This window comes from Rhinolophus sinicus, linkage group LG02 (assembly GCF_036562045.2).
Source record: "Rhinolophus sinicus isolate RSC01 linkage group LG02, ASM3656204v1, whole genome shotgun sequence".
Taxonomy (NCBI): Eukaryota; Metazoa; Chordata; class Mammalia; order Chiroptera; family Rhinolophidae; genus Rhinolophus; species Rhinolophus sinicus.
The window spans coordinates 88474064-88490507 of NC_133752.1; the positions used below are offsets into that span (position 1 = coordinate 88474064).

The window sequence follows — 16444 nt, forward strand, 5'->3', positions numbered from 1 at the left end:
CCTGACCCCATAAGCATCTGTTTTTCTAAAACTACTGGCTAGTTGTCCAAAGATGGTCAGTGATTGTCCGTATACTGGGATGCAGATAAAGAGAGTACTGGGCAACTTTTTCTTTTAGATTGACTGTGGCTCCTTCAGGAGTCCGGTGAAATGAGTTCAGTCCGATGGTCATTTCATATCATTTTAGATAAAACAAGCAAATGCTAATACTTACTGTATTTAGGAACGTGCTAAGTACTTCACACGCACATGTTACTAATTATGCCAAATGTATGTGGTAGCTATTGTTTTCCCACTTTATAGATGGGGAGGCTTGTTCAACTTAGCATAAATGATATAAACTATTGGGGTTTTCCATTTATATTTATTTTGAGGGAAGCTGAACCTATGATTTAGGGTTCACTGATGCTTTATTTCCCTGACTAGTTCTGTAGAAGCCCTATAATGTTACACATGTAAGAGGCAAAGGCTCTTGTTCTTGTCATTCTACATCCTTTCCCCTCTTCTGGTAAAAGAATTATTTTCCTTTTGGCACCTGCCCTTCCCACTCTGTGTGACTCAGGTGGAGTGACCGGCCAGTTGACCCACCTCCTTCCGCCCCACAGGTCTAGACATAGAAGTCAACTTCTCTGGTCAGGGAACCCATCCCTGGACCCAGTGATGAGCCTGGGACAAACCTATTATCCAACAGGGCCAAACAGACAGTAAGAGATGATCTTGCAAGGAAAGTCCTGCTCATTTACGTGGGTTCACTGAGTCAAAGGACAAATGGGGAGCTGCTGAGGGGGGAAGAATCTGCCAGAGCTGAAAATCAGCACAGAGCAAAGTAGAATGAAGACATGGGGAGAAGCAGAGAAACAGCGACCTTTGCACCTAAAGACCTTGATGCAACTTGTCCTGGAGCTATTTCATTTCTTGGTCCTGGACTTCCCGGTTACGTCAATACATTTCCCTAATGTTAGTTTCAGTAGGTCTTTGTCACTTACAACCAGAGACACAGATTTATATAAAATGAAATGCCAATACACTTAGCAAAGCAAAAAAAAAAATGATCTGAGAGAGGTGACTAACATTGATTTCAAACTTCACCTTGAGACAGACGAATCTGTGTGTACATTAAACACAAACTACAAAAATTGTTAATATCACGATTTCATATACCCCCATTAGAAAAGTATTAGAAAAGTTTAGAAGGTGGATAATTCAGCTAAAGAAGGATTTTAGCTACTGACTTAGAGGTAACCGTGACACAGTCCCCATAGACTTTTTGACAATTATCCTACTTGAAATAAACCACAAAGATAAATGATAATAAGCCAGTCCCACCTGTGGATGTGAATATGCAGGGCCCAGGGCCCATGGCCTCACTCTCCATACAGTGCTTTAGAGATGGCTACACCTTGTATTGCTACATCATTATCATTCTCTACACTTCCATCACGGTCATTAATATCACATTTTCAAACTTACGAGCTAACTGTCACAGAAACCTGGTAGCATCTCAATTTCACCACTAATTAACCGAGCCATCTTGAGCAAGCCATTTCACTTTTCTGGGTCTCGGCTTCATTGTGTAAAAGAAAGATGTCATACCTGTCCCGCTTGCCTTGGAGAGAATGTCTGGTTTGACAATAAGTGCAAAAGCATTTTGAAAAACAGAAGGATTATTATTATCATTGCAAGAGCAAGACTCCTCAAGACAGAACTTGATTCTATCCTACGCCTTTTACCAGCTGGGAGCTGGAGAAAATCCACAGGTGCCATCAGAAATTCTGATTAGAGACCTGTCAAAGGTCCAATGTAGTGAAAAATTAGGGTACAGTGATAGAACTAGGACCTCGGTCACACCTCCAACCTGCCTTTCTGAGCATGTCGCCCTTTGTCACCTACAGGAACTCTGTCCAAACCAGTGGATTTCCCATCTCCCAAACACAGTCCAAACTCTATTGTAATTCAACGACTCTCCTCACTTCAAATCGACTCTCTTAACTCATCCATCTCTCCACATGCTACCTAAAGAACCAGTTTCTCCATGCTGACAAGCAGTGCATCCAGGGCCTTTGAATTCAGAGCACCCAGGGCTCCCGTGGTGATGGGTTACACGTTGTCTTATTTTAGTTCCGACATGACTCTCTGAAGTTGTTCTGTCACTTCCTTGTTATTACAGTCTGCACGTGTCTCTATCTTGTCTCTCCAATTAGAGGGTCAGTTCTCTAAAGCCAGCAACTGGCTTGTATCCTTCTTGTACGGAGTAGACACTTAACACATATTTTTTTTGTTAATTAAAAAGAAAAAAATGTCCAAATGAGAAAAATGGCTGAGGAAAGAAGAATCTACATGAAAGAAAATAAAATGAAAGAGGTAAAGTTATAGGATAGCAGGTTATAAATTGGAATCTCTTCAAAATAGACCAGAAAGCTGATTTACTCAAGAAAATCCCAAAACAAATTTCATCCAAATGTTATATTCTTTTTCAATTCAGGGACTTAAATAGGAAGTATCTGTGAAAAAGAAAAACCCCTTAAATACACCTCCTCTGTTGATAGTATTAAAAAGGTTCTGGCAAAATTAATTTTTCATCATTAACCTTTAATCTTTGGCTGTGTCGGACTTTCTTCTATCACATATGAATTTTTGAATTGGGTGATCAAAGTTGTACCAAAGGCAAGTCTTACATCAGGCAGTATTCAAACATCATCAATGAGAAAGGGAAATGGGTTCTTGCGTGGTTTAAGAAGGAGTAGACTAGTATTCTGCCGTAAGAAAAGACGAAATGCTGTGTAACAACATGGATGGAACTTGAGATTAACGCTAAGTGAAATAAGTCAGACAGAAAAAGTCAAGAACCATATGACTTCACTCATATGTGGGATATAAAACTGAAAGCATCAAATGAACAAGACCAACCAACCAACCAACAAAAACTCATAAACACAGACAACAGTTTAGTGGTGACCAGAGAGTAAGGGAGGAGAGGAGCAGTAGAAGAGAGTGAAGGGGGTCAAATATATGGTGATGGAAGGAGAACTGACTCTGGGTGGTGAACACACAATGCAATATACAGATGATGTATTATAGAATTGTACATTTGAAACATATATAATTTTACTAAACAATGTCACCCAATAAATTTAATTTAAAAAAAAACACAAAAAAACAAGGAGTTGGCAACTTTTAATATGCCACTTAGATTTTAACATAAAGTATGGTCAGGAAAAAAATGAACACATTTTCTGGAAACACACAAACTTCTAAGCATTCTTACCTTAAGCTTGTTTGACCCAATGTGTTGTTACATTTCAATATACCTTTATGTTAGTTTCATAACCCTGGGAATTTAGGGACTGTGATGGCAGAGAGTAAGGTAGCCAGGGGAAATTTTCAACAGTACTAAACAATGACTTGGGAAAACAAGAGAGCAAGAGAAACCCAGAAATCTGAAGTCAAATTTTTGGAATGGAAAGAATCTTCAGGATAATCAAATTTATACCCTTCATTCATTGGGAATAATCACCCACTAATATCTCTAATTTATGAATTAAAGTTTGTACATATTTATTTTTCTATTGTAAAACATGACTCTTGGCAATTTCTTAGAAACAGAGTCCAAGAGAATAAAACCTTGAAAACGTGGCAAGTCTTTTATGGGTATAAGAGTCAAAACAGATGTCTTGAGCCAGACTTCTGGTATCACTTTTTGATTTTACATTTCAACATGGAAAAGAATAACGATAAACAGGAAGACAGCATTACCTGCGTAGAAATGTGGAAAATGCAAAATGGCTCAGAGGTGAGGGCCTTTTGCGGCACTGATCCCAAGTGTTAGAAGATCCTGGTACTCAAGTTCTCAAGCTTTGATGATGGTTTCAGAGAAAGCACTGACTTAAAAGTCTGAGGACCTCAGTTTTGAGACTTTGCAGCATCAATTTCAGTTGTGTGACCGACCATTGACAGGTTCCCAAATTCTGATTATCAATGTTTCTTTTTGTCCAAAAAGTATGGTTTTTGAAGGGATTGGATGAGATAAAGTACATAATGACACTTTGCAGAAAAGACTAATTTGCATTATAACCTAGCCAGCTCACTTACATTAAAAACGATTTTAATGCAGCTATCTGAGCTTTCATCAGAGTTTAAGAGCCAAAATGCCATAATGCCACTTCTGCAGCCCTTTGGTTATGCGCCCATATCCTGTCATAGAAATGATGACCGAATCCCTGGCTCTAGTACATTCTAGGCCTTGCAGCGGTCCCCAACACATGTGACTTCAGCAAATGGCACACAGCTAAGAGCTTCCTGCTCCACAATTAGTCACATCAGGCCGAAGACTCCCAACAGTGTGGTGAACACAGCAATAGCTTTCCTCGCAGCCAGTATTTCTGCAAAGATGGGCTTTTCCATGGCTTATGAGGCTATATCTGCCTTGGGCACCTGTCCTCTCTCCGACTCCACCTTTCCTCCCTGCTTAAGGGGCTCCATCCTGAACGGACACTCGTCAGCCCCTGTGCTAACTCTGCATTGAAAGCGTCAGTGAAACGCTCCTACCTCCAGACAGTCAGACTGTGCTCACAAGGCAGGACCCTTCCCAGATGCCCACACCCAGCACCCGCTTGGAGAGTCACCTCAGGTACTTCTCAGAGGTTATCTGCTCTTGTCTCACAGAATAAATCAGGCTCCCATGGGGTAGGACTCCTGACAGCAGTGTGAATGAACCCTAATGAGCATGCATTCCTGCAAATAATTTGAAACATACTTGCCCTGGCATAAAAGCCATATGGATGGGAACAAATCCCAACATCTAAAAGCGACACTGGTCATGTGTGAGGAGGCAAATAAGACAATGCTGAATAAAGTGTCAGAGTTGCCTGTCAAGGAGCTCTGTTCTAAACACCATTCCTAGAGGTCTTAAATGGTGTTTAACAAAGCTGAAAGGGACCCTAGTGGTGAGTATGATCCCTGCCTTAGCAAACAACTAAGGCACAGAGAGAGGAAGCAACACGCCCAGGATGACCCAGTGAGTGGCCAAGCTGGGAAGAGAGCACACAGTCTCTAACTCCAGACTCTGCCCTTTCCAGAACCAAATAAATACACTCTGCCCTGGATCATTACCGTCTACACTGAATGTAACTTATGGTACATCTTTATCAAAAGCAAGGGGCACGGCCAAATGCTTTCCCCTGGTTCCCTGAAGCCCAGTGAGTCTATGGCACAGAATCAAAATTGCAATCAGGCCACCTGATATCGACCTCCCCTCAGACGGGGTGTTTACAAGGTCCCTCCCGCTCTTGCTCTTACACTTTGCTAGTTCCCTCAGTTGGCCGCAGTCCATAAGTACTGAGATCCAATTGGCTGATTGATTAGCTAATAAATAATAATGTTGACGCCTTCCTTCTTGAACTCACAGCCAAAGCAACTCTGCTAAATGGCCTCTCTTTCTTCTTTCTTTCCTCCTTGACTCGCCTATAAACTTTGAGACTCATCATGCAATAGGTCAGGGAGGCAATTCCGTTCGGGTTTACTCTTAAAAATGGAAAAGCAATGACGTCTACAGGGCAAAATCCCCCAGAATCAGTAGTGAAGCAGAAAACGTGCATTGACTCCAATTGCACACGGTGCTCTGGGGTTCTTTAATCTAACGGTCCATCGCAGTGTCAAGAGCTATTTCCCGGACTTCCCACAGAGACCTGCACACAATCCTTTAATCCGGGCAGGACGTGAGCACTAGTGAGAGATCTGAGGGCAGAGGCTGCCGACGATGGAGGATAAAGTCTGAGCTGCAGAGACGACCCCCAGTACAGCGACCCTAATACTTGGGAGGCCCAGGAGTGTGTGTGTGTGTGTGTGTGTGTGCGCGCGCGCGCGCGCGCACGGTGGTGGCGGGGGGGGGGGGGGGGGACAGGAGCAGCTGGACCAGGATCCTGAGCTGAGATGCTGTCTGGGTACCAAGGATTTGTCCTGAAGGCACAAGTGAAACCGACACACACACACCTGAGTGCTCAGAAATCTGGAGGCGATAAGGCCCAGCTCTCCCAGGAACGATTTTTCAAGAACACATTTCTTCTCTATATGAACATCATGCAGGATTTATTTCCCTTTAACAGTGTTAGACAGTATGCATGTGCGCACACACATGTGAGCGCATGCACTTGTATTTTTTTGCATAGAACCCTGGGGTCTCCTGGTCCTCATGGATACTGCCACTTCAGTGCCTGCCCCTGTCACAAATGCTCAGAGCCTTTGCATCCACTTATGTGACCACAGGTAGACCATGAGGATAAAATATCATCAGGCAGTAGAATTAGTGATAGCAATAGAATTAGATGAGTAAAGGGTAATTTCTCCAGAAAACAACCTTCATTCCAATCCTTCCCCAATGCAATCGAAAGTCAGCAGAGGCCCATGAGACCTCAGGCATTTCAAACGCCTCTGTAGCCTACATGACACTTGGGGTAATAAAGAACCAAGATATCTGTCTCTCTTAACTCGATGGGACTGGCCACCAGGGGAGGAGGCTCCCCCCTTATTTCACTTCCAAGTGAACTTAATGAACTCATGAGGCCTCGCAAAGCTGCATTTTCCCTTCTCAGTCAGAAAACATAGATCAATATACACAGCAAAAGCACTTATGCTTTGTTCGTGACGTCTCCTGTGCAACTGTGAGAAACATTCCCACACCAAGCTGGCAGGGGCTACTTCCATCCGCATTACCCTGGCACATGGGCTGCTGCTGAGAAGGAGGGAGGAGCAACATGACAGCAAAAGCAAACCGAACCTAGTGTCAAGCAAAAAGTCAACCAGTTTAAAACAAGGCGATGCTACTGTCCGTGGTTGCTTAGCTATGCCAAGAGCAATACAATGGAGATCACAGAGCGGTTTACAGCAGGCCAGTGGCCCACACATGGACAAGTGCCTGGACAAGGCCTGCCAGGGTATCCCTAGCAATGGCAGTTGGGAGATGAGCTTCCTCCAGCTCCAGTGTCACAAAAGGCCACCACAACCACCTCGGCTGCTTCTACAGGAAAATCGGAGCAGATATGTGGGCGCATAGAAAGAAATCCTATTCAATTGCCCCAGGGGCAAAAATTTCCACAGTTGCCATGAGAAGATATATATATATATATATATATATATATATATATATATATATATATATATATATATATATCTTAGAAAAAAAACCACCAAACAAACAGGATTACCCCGATTTAGAAGCAAAAGGCATAGGGGGGAGGGGGTAAGAGGAAGGATGCTGAGAGCCAGGGGGCGGCGTTGGTGGGAATGTATTTCCAGGAGCTCTTAGCACCTGTTTGCAAGCACATCTCTCAAAATAGCATTAAGCAACAAGTTTCTAAAATGGCAAATCTAATGCTCCCTTTCCCTGGGAGTGCTTTGTCATGGCTGATACTCTGTACTCAAGAAATCATTTCTAAAGAGCCTGCAGAATAAAACAGAGCGATTTTTAACATGTCTGCAGCTATGGCAGCAGCAGCAGACCACAGGCGGGTGTGATGCGGAGAGGCTGGAGCTGGGCGCTGCCTGCCCCCCCCCTCCCGGAGCACTCACCATCAGCAGGCTGAGCGCAGAGTCCGGCACCAGCTGCACGGCCATGGTCTCTGATTCCCATGCACACACGCTCCTGTATGGTCAGTCCGCCTGGGCCCTGGCTGGCTGCAAAGCATCCACAAACACCTGCAGAAAAGCAGCCAGAAATCCAGACTCAGGGTGCAAAAAGCTCAAGAGGAAGACAGGCCACATTTCACATGGGGTGGGGGAGAAGGTCAGGGGGATGTTGGGAAGAAGGGGTGGGAACTGGGCTTAGGGAGGGAGAAAAAAAAAAAAAAAAAGAAGGAAAATAGGAAGCTGCAGGTTATTTAAAGGTGAGCCCTGCCTAGCTTCTACGCTAAAGCTGCACAAGCACAGAAACCACATCAACCACAAATATCAAAGCTCAGAACACAGAATTTTTAACTGATCCCTTAGCCTAGGCAGCAACTCTTCTTTTAACTGATAATTAAAATAAAATGTTCCCTATTGCAGATAAATCAACCAGCCCGAACAGCACCCCCAGCCCCCCTTCTCTGCATCTCTCAGCAATTCTGCTGCATAAACACGCTGCATGTCACAACCTACCGCTTGCAATCTGGTCAGTGTCTTCTTTCCTGCAGAAAGGTGTGTCCCTTTTGCAAAATCAAGTCTCTGGGAGCTGGGGAGCCCAGCCTGACCACCAGCACCAGGCGGTCACTGGAGATCAGCAAATGCCCTCATCATAACTGAGAAGGAAGTCAGTTATGAACTGACCTTTCCACCATCCCCAAATCTACTTTTCCTCCCCCAGTGGACTGGCAAGCTGAGTGCCCGGTGGGGCTAACGTACTTCCGAGGAACATGTAATTACACTGCCTGTTCTGTGAGCGCTCAGATCTCCCTGCCTGCACCACATGTATACTGAATACAGACACCCTCTACCTCTCTCCTCGCTTCCTCCCGCCCTCCCTCCCGCCCTTCTTTCCCTCCCATCTCTCCACCAGGCTGCCTGTGAGGAATTTTGAAGGAGCCTTTCTGGCTCAGGGAGGCACGGGAGGCCAATTTGTAGCAAGGGACACTGCTTAAGACAAAACAGGCAAATTAGCCTGGAAAATTATATTATGCAGCATTTTCCTTGGAAGATGTCAATGGAAGGACAAAAAACACAAAAAACAAAACAGGAAATCTGCCCAGTCTTGTTACTTAGTGAGTGGCTCAAAAGGCTTCCCAGAGTCAAAGATTTAAGAAAATTAAAGCATCTTTTTTATGGGCACTGACAAGCTTCTATCTTTTTATGGAATCCACTTATTCAACTAAAAATAGCCATTACTAATACCTCTGGTAACATTTTTTCATGTTCTTTACAGATTTCTTCCTTCACTCACCTGCTGTCATGACTCCAAAAATTCTTTGAAATTAACTGGACAATGTGAAATGTAGGAACACAGAAACGAAATTTCTAAGCAGAAACTAGGAAGAAGAAATGAATAACCTTTAAATGTTTCTATGGACAAGTATAGCTGTTACCCCTATATATACTTTGAAAAGCATTTATTTGACCATCACAGTACTCGGCACAAAGCAAGTGCTGAAAAATGTTTATTAATTGAATGAAAAGATTCCCCTCTCACTGTTTATCCTATGGTGGCCCAATAGGGTTGAACCTCTCTGTTCCAGGTGTCTGATTGGAATCTAATGCCCTTGACCTCAGGGAACGCTGAGAATCACTCCCTACTATCAGGTGCTTGGAGACTCATAGCATGATCTAAGTCACGTGGGTGACCTGGCACTGAGTTATCAGAACATTCTGGACTTGCTGGTGGGTTTCACAAAAGAATTTAAAATAATAATAATAATTATTATTATTTAAAGAACACATCTGTAGCATTGCCTTAACCTTGCAAATAGGGCTCTAGTATTCAAGTATATTTGCCGGGTGCCTACTGTGTGTAGTACTGCACGGTAAGCTTTGGAGAAGATGCTAAATCACAGTCTCTGCCTTCATGAGCGTTTTTATCCAGACGATGCAGCGATACCCCAAAATCATTTATGATTCAAGACACTATGTGACAAGTACTATAAAGTGGCTTAAAAAACAAATCGTCTTGGCTGCCCAGAGCAGGGAGAGTTTACTTCTGGCTTCAAGAACCATGGTAGTTCTTGAGATGGAACTTGAGGGAAAAGCAGAATGTCTTTTTTTATAACGTCTGTTTCGTAATTCTTCATGGACTATGTGCTTGGAAAATACAGAAAGCATAAGGGAAAAAGTTAATACTGGTGCTACTGCAACTAGTATATGTGGACGGAAGGAGGCTGTGCCCCACAGAGCAGCACCCAGTGTGGAGACGTCCCAGACACTTTCAGGTAGAGGTAGGCCTGACAGGGGATGTGTCAACCACTGTCATTAGGCCTCCGCACCCCTGCCTCCCGCTCTGTAACCTGCTTAGAAAGCCTTACCCCGAATCTTTGTCCAGATTCCCTAGGCAACAGAGCCTGTGGCAGAGCTCTCATGTGAAGACATTACTGGGAGATGCCGCAAGACAGAAGGAGCTGGGAAGCAGAAGCAGGGAAGGGATGCGCGTGGGTACAAGGCGGTTACCTGCTCACAGCACACATGCGCAGTCGTGAGGGAGGGCTGCCAGACAGGCCTGGAATTTCATTCCTTGGGATGGACCATCCAGGAGAGGAGCCTGTTGCTGCCCATCAGCTACTCTTGTTGGTCCAACTGACTCCAGAGGGCATGAACTCCCACTCGCTTCAGAGCGACCTTACCAGCTCCTCCAGGTAACCGTGAATGGAAGGGCATGGCATCTGAGCTCAAGAACAAAGGGAGATGCCACAGCCTTTGTGGGGAGTCAGATAGGACCTGGGCACTGGAGCTGCTGACGTTTCTTCCTTAGTTCATGTTATGGAAACTGTCCCAAAGCCTGGTCCACACCTGGAGGAGGCTGGGACGGCTGGCAGTGCCAGGAGTTAGAATGACAGTGGCAGCACTTGGACTCCCCACCAAAACCTAAACCCCAGGGGCCATGGGGGAGCCAAGAAAATCCGAGAGGTTCATAAACTGAGTCTGGTCAAAGAGTATATGTTTACATCACTTTCAATGTCATAATCCTCCATGAAATATTTCCTGATTTTTCCATTTGGGCATTCCTATTTTCTTTGTTTGCACAATTTTAACGTACTGTTTATTTTTCTGCCTGCTTTTTATGACAGTTATTCACTTTAGCATCCCCCTATTAGAGAGCGAGCAGCCTGATGTCAAAAATAAGTACCGTCCCTCTCTGTGTACTCATATAGCTCAGAGCATCAAGCTCAGAAAGCAGAAGCTGCTCAATAACATTACACGGGGCACCCATGGAGATGCAAAAATGTTCAGGAGAAAGGGCAAGCACAGCATTGTGGGGTGGGTGGGTAGCACGCTGGGAGCATGCAGAAAAAGGAGCACTGCACAGAGACGGAGGGGTCAGGCAAAGAGGGAGCCCCAGAATTCCAGTGACAATGGTAGTTCTACAAAGACGCCTCGAGCTTTTAGCAGAGTCACGAACTCAGAAATCAAAGTGTGAAGGGTTATGGAGCAGTTGGGGAGGAAGAGGAGTTAATTAGTGTAAAACGGACCCGCATGCAAAAACAAAAAATAAGCCTGGGAGATATGAGCTCTCTACTTCTTTTTAAAACCTTGTCCAAGAGAATCAAAATCACAGAAGGAAGAAGGTATGAGGGATGGCCGTCCTTCCCTCTAAGTAACTACTTTCCAATCTTGGCTAATCTACCTCCCAAGAAAGCAACATAATTCCTTTCAGTGTAGCTCCTAACAAGAGTTCCTCAGTTCAAGGACAGTTCAATGTCACACCCAACAAAAGCCATTACAAAAACAAACAAACAAACAAACAAACAAACACAAAACCAGTCATTAAAACCTTCTTTTGCATTTAATATGAAGCTGTTGTGAAGACACCCATCATTGGATCACTCACTCCTGCCTGTATAAATTGCCCCATGTGAGAAATTTCTCCTGGAATTTACTACAAGGAAAATGTCTCTCCCTTCTGAGGTAGCCTGTGGACTGCATTCGCTTCTCAGACTCCCTGCTGGCCTATTTTACTCTTGGAAATCAGAATGTCTATTCTGTCATTTGCTCTGTGACCCAGGGTAAGTGACCCAGGGTGAGGTGAACATCAAATCAAATATTATTATACCTTTTGCTAAATTGCAAATAATAGGCATTCAATAATGGTTAGTTCCCCTTAAGTCTCCTTTTCCTTTTGATAATAAAAATAATAGAACGAATCACTATTGGCACATTTGGCTGCCAGAATACCCAAAGCCCAATTTTACTTTCAATTAGAGCAGATATTATCATAGCTGGCATTATTACTTCCTCAGCTTTTCTCAACCTTGTTTTCTTCCTTTTAATTCAGAATATATCACTCTTATTTGGTAGGCATTTTTGTCACTAAGCCATCTGAAATCCTTTTTTGGAAAGAGGTACAACATAAATCATTCTTTCATGTATAAATGGCTCTCAAATAAATTTGGCTCACTGTGGAATATTTTGCAGCTACTAAAGTGGCAATTATGAAAAGCAGTTAGAAATATGGAAACTGTCTGTCTGAGCTATAATGTTTATTTGACCATGAAATGATACATATACTCTAATTACAATCACGCAAATATTTATATTTTAAGAGGACATGAAGGACCTCTGCTTCCAGCCAAGATGGAATAATAGGGATGAAGTTGACCCTCCCTCCAGAAACAAACAAAAATGGGTGAAACATATGAACCAATTAGTTTTCAAAACACTGGACACAGGACATCCAAGGGCAACGGCCCACGATAAGCTTTACAGTTGTCCCAAGCTCCAGGGTTTCCAGGCCACAGAACCCAGAGGGGAACCCAGGTGGAAACAAATGGATTCCCTAAATGGAGGAGACAGGGGAGAACAAAATGGGTAGAGTTCCCAGAGCAGCGCACGAGAGAAGAGAGAGGGACAGAGAAAGAGAACTTCACAGATCTGTACGAGGGGCCCCTTTGAGTATTCGGTTGAGTACTGACCACCACATGCACGAGAGGAGACTCTCTGAAGCTGGGCAAGAACAGCCTCAAAGAATTAGGAAGATGGGTGACTGGTGCTCACACAGGACCGGGAGTAGTGCCTGTGCATCCCAACCAGACGGGAAGGCCTCATAATTCATGGTGCATTAGGCAGATGCTCAGAATAGTCTTGACTCAGTGTAAGGACTAATTAGCCAGAGACAGCTCACTCCCCTGTGTCTGCCGAACCAATGTGAGAAGCAAGACCTGAAACAATCAAACTGCTTCCAAGTAACTTAACTGTGTTCCAAAATAAAGTTAAAGAGTATTTAAGAAATGCAAACATAGCCAGCATCCAACAAAATAATATTTACAATGTCTGGCATCTAATAAAAATGACCAGGTATGGAAAGTAGGAAAATATGACCACTAAATAGAAGACAAATGAATAAAAATTCATCCAAAAGTAACACAGATGTTAGAGTTAGCAGAAAATAACATTGCAACACTTATTATAATTTTATTCAATCTGTTTGAAACGTTTATTAGAGACATGGAAGATATAAAAAAGACCAATTTAAACTTCCAGAGATTAATAACTATTCAAAAATGAAAAAAATCCCACTTTTCTTGGGATTAATGGAGATTAGACATTATAGAAAGAAAAATGAGTGAACTTGAAAACATAGAAACTATTCCAATTGAAACACAGAGATTTAAAAACAAGTTTTTTGAAACAAAGTATAATGAGCATCTGTGAGTTGTGGGACAACTTCAAGCAGCCTAATATACATGTAATTTGTATCCCTAAAGAAAGGGAGACACAAAATATATTTGAAGAAATAATGGCTAAGATTTCCCCAAACTATATGCTGAATAAATTCTAAGCATGAAAAAAACTATACCAAAGTATATCATCGACAAATTGCTTAATATCAGTGACGAAGAGAAAATTTTGAAAGTAACACAGTGGTGCAAATATATATCACAAACAGAGGGACAAAGGATCATTATCTCTTATTAACAAGGATACAAAAACTCTAAACACAATTATAGAAAATAAAAGCCAATAATATATTTTTTAAAAATGCATCATGACGATCCAGGGTTTATGCTAGGAGTACAGGTTGGTTTAACATTCTACAAGCAACCGGGGTACATTAACATATTAACAAACTAAAAAAGAAAAACTACGTAATCATTTCAGTAGACACAGAAAAAGCAATTGACAAAGTTCAACATCTATTCCAGATTTAAAAAAACAAAAAATTCAGCCAATTTAGAATAGAATGAAACTTTCTCAACCTGATAAAGAGCATCTACAAAAAATTCCAGCTAATGTAAAAGGCTGAATGCTTTCCCCCTAAGATCCCCCTAAGGAACAAGGCAAAGATATCTACTCTCAGGACTTCTCTTAACATTATACTAGAGATTCCAGACAGTGCAATAAGACCAGAAAAGGAAATAAAATCTATTCAGATTGGAAAAGAAAAAGTACAGCAGTCTTTAGTCACAGCCAAACTAATCTTTTTGTAGAAAATCTGATGGAATTTACAAACAAGCTACTAGAACTAATAAGCAAGTTTAACAAGGTTGAAGGATGCAGGATATATTTGAAAATCAATTGTATTTCTATACAGCAACAATGAATAGGAAATTTAAATTAAAAATACAATGCAATTTGTAATAGCATTAGACAATATGAAATCTGACAAAGGCGTGAAAGAGCTATACAATGAAAACTATAGAACATTGCTGAGAGTAATTAAAGACTTACTAAATGGAGAGATATACTGAGCTCATGAATCAGAAAATTCAATGTTGTTAAGATATCAATTCTCACCAAAGTGATTTATAGATTCAGTAGAATCTCAATCAGTATTCTATCTCACTTTTACTGTGGAAATTGACAAGCTGATTCTAAACTGATATGGAAATGCAAAGGACACAGAATTGCCAGAATAACTTTGAAAAAGTTGGCTCAGTTGGTTGGAGTGCGAGCTCTCAACATCAAGGTTGCTGGTTTGATTCCCACACAGGATGGTGGGCTGCGCTCCCTGCAACTAAAGATTGAAAACAGCGACTGGACTTGGAGCTGAGCTGCGCCCTCCACAACTAGATTGAAGGACAATGACTTGGACCTGATGGGCCCTGGAGAAACATACTGTCCCCCAATATTCCCCAACAAAATTGAAAAAAAGAAAGAGAGAGAATAAAAACACAACCCATAGTATAGTAGCAAATATTTGCAAAGCATATTTTTGGCATAGATATTATATCTGGCATGTATAAAAGCCTTCTATACTCAAGAAATCAAACAACCCAATGAAAAATGTGGAAAAGATTTGAACACATATACATCACCAAAGAATATATACGTATGGCAAATAAGCACATGAGAAGGTGCCTGTCACCATCAGTCATTGGGAAAATGCAAATCAAAATAATAATGAGGCACCAAAATGCACCTACTCGATGTCTACAGTTAAAAAGACTGACCATATCCAGTGGGAATATAAAATTATATACCTACTTTGGAAAACAGTTTGGCAGTTTCTTTAAAAGTTAAACATACGGGTGGCTGGGTGGCTCAGTTGGTTAGAGCATGAGCTCTGGGCAATGGGGCGGCCGGTTCAATTCCCACATGGGCCAGCGAGCTGCACCCTCCACAACTAGAAAGAAGTCAATGAGCTGCTGCTCAGCTCCCGGGTGGCCAGATGGTTCAGCTGGTTGGAGCGCAGGTTCTCAACCACAAGGCTGCTGGTTCAATTCCTCGAGTCCCACAAGGGATGGTGGGCTGTGCCCCCTGCAACTAACAATGGCTGCTGGACCTGGAGCTGAGCACTGCCCTCCACAGCTAAGACTGAAAGGATAACGACTTGACTTGGAAAAATCCTGGAAGTACACACTGTTCCCCAGTAAATTCCTGTTCCCCTTCCCCAATAAAATTAAAAAAAATAAAAAGTTAAACATACACCTGTGATATACTTTATGTAAATAAAGATACAGAACTTTAAAAAAAAAAAAGTTAAACATACACCTGCCTTATGAGCCAACCATCCCAAATGAAAATTAATGTACATGAATGTTCATGACAGTTGTATTTGTCATAGTCAAACCCTGAAACAACCCAAATGTCCATCAATGGGTTAATGTTTGAACAGATTGTACAGCCATACAATGAAATCCTATTCAGCAATAAAAATGAATGAAATACTCTTACAGGCGAGAACATGAATGAACCTCAAGAATATTAAGCTAAGTGGAAGAAGCCAGATGCAAAAGACTACAACTGTTTATTCTACTTACAGGAAATGTCTAGAAAAGGTAGATTAGTGGTTGCCTGGATGGCAGTGGCTGCAAATTGCAGTCTCTTTCTGGGGTGATAAGAAGCATTCACGAATTGGGTTGTGTCGATGACTGCACCATTCTGTAAATTTACCAAAATTAATTGAACTGTATACTTAAAATTTGATCATATGTAAATTATACCTTTACAAAGTTGGAGCTTTATTTTAAGAGAAGAAATAAACTATTGATACAGGCAACAACATGGATGAGTCTCAAAATAACCGCACTGAGTGAAAGAAAACGGACAAAAAAGAACATATACTGTGTGATCTATTTACATAAAATTCTGGATAATTCAAATGAACCTAAGGGAGAAAAAGCAGATCAGCAGTTGCCTGGGGAATAGCGGTGGGGTGGGAATGGGTGAGTACATAGCCTGGGGCAAGACGGAGGGGTTGCCAAGGGGCACAGAGAAACTTTTAAGGGTGACAAGTATGTTCATTATCTTCATTACGGTGATATTTTCATGGATGCATAAATGTGTCATAACTTATCAAACTGTGGGCTTCAAATATGTACAGGTTATTGTATGT

At 42.1% G+C, this 16444-nt stretch overlaps 1 protein-coding gene across 2 annotated transcripts in view; it reads right to left on the bottom strand.

The window, feature by feature from the left end:
- Positions 1 to 8441, bottom strand: part of FRMD4A (FERM domain containing 4A) — a 565649-nt gene extending 557208 nt beyond the window's left edge. Inside the window, exons 1-2 of one of the 2 annotated variants that reach the window (XM_019738286.2) lie at positions 8131 to 8441; positions 7564 to 7689 (exon numbers count right to left, since the gene is read on the bottom strand). In XM_019738286.2, coding sequence (XP_019593845.1) covers positions 7564 to 7608 — 45 coding nt within the window. In that variant the 5' untranslated portion in view covers positions 7609 to 7689; positions 8131 to 8441. The remainder of the gene's footprint in view (positions 1 to 7563; positions 7690 to 8130) is intronic. The other variant, XM_019738288.2, reaches the window with a different exon arrangement.
- Between the last annotated feature and the right edge of the window lie 8003 nt (positions 8442 to 16444).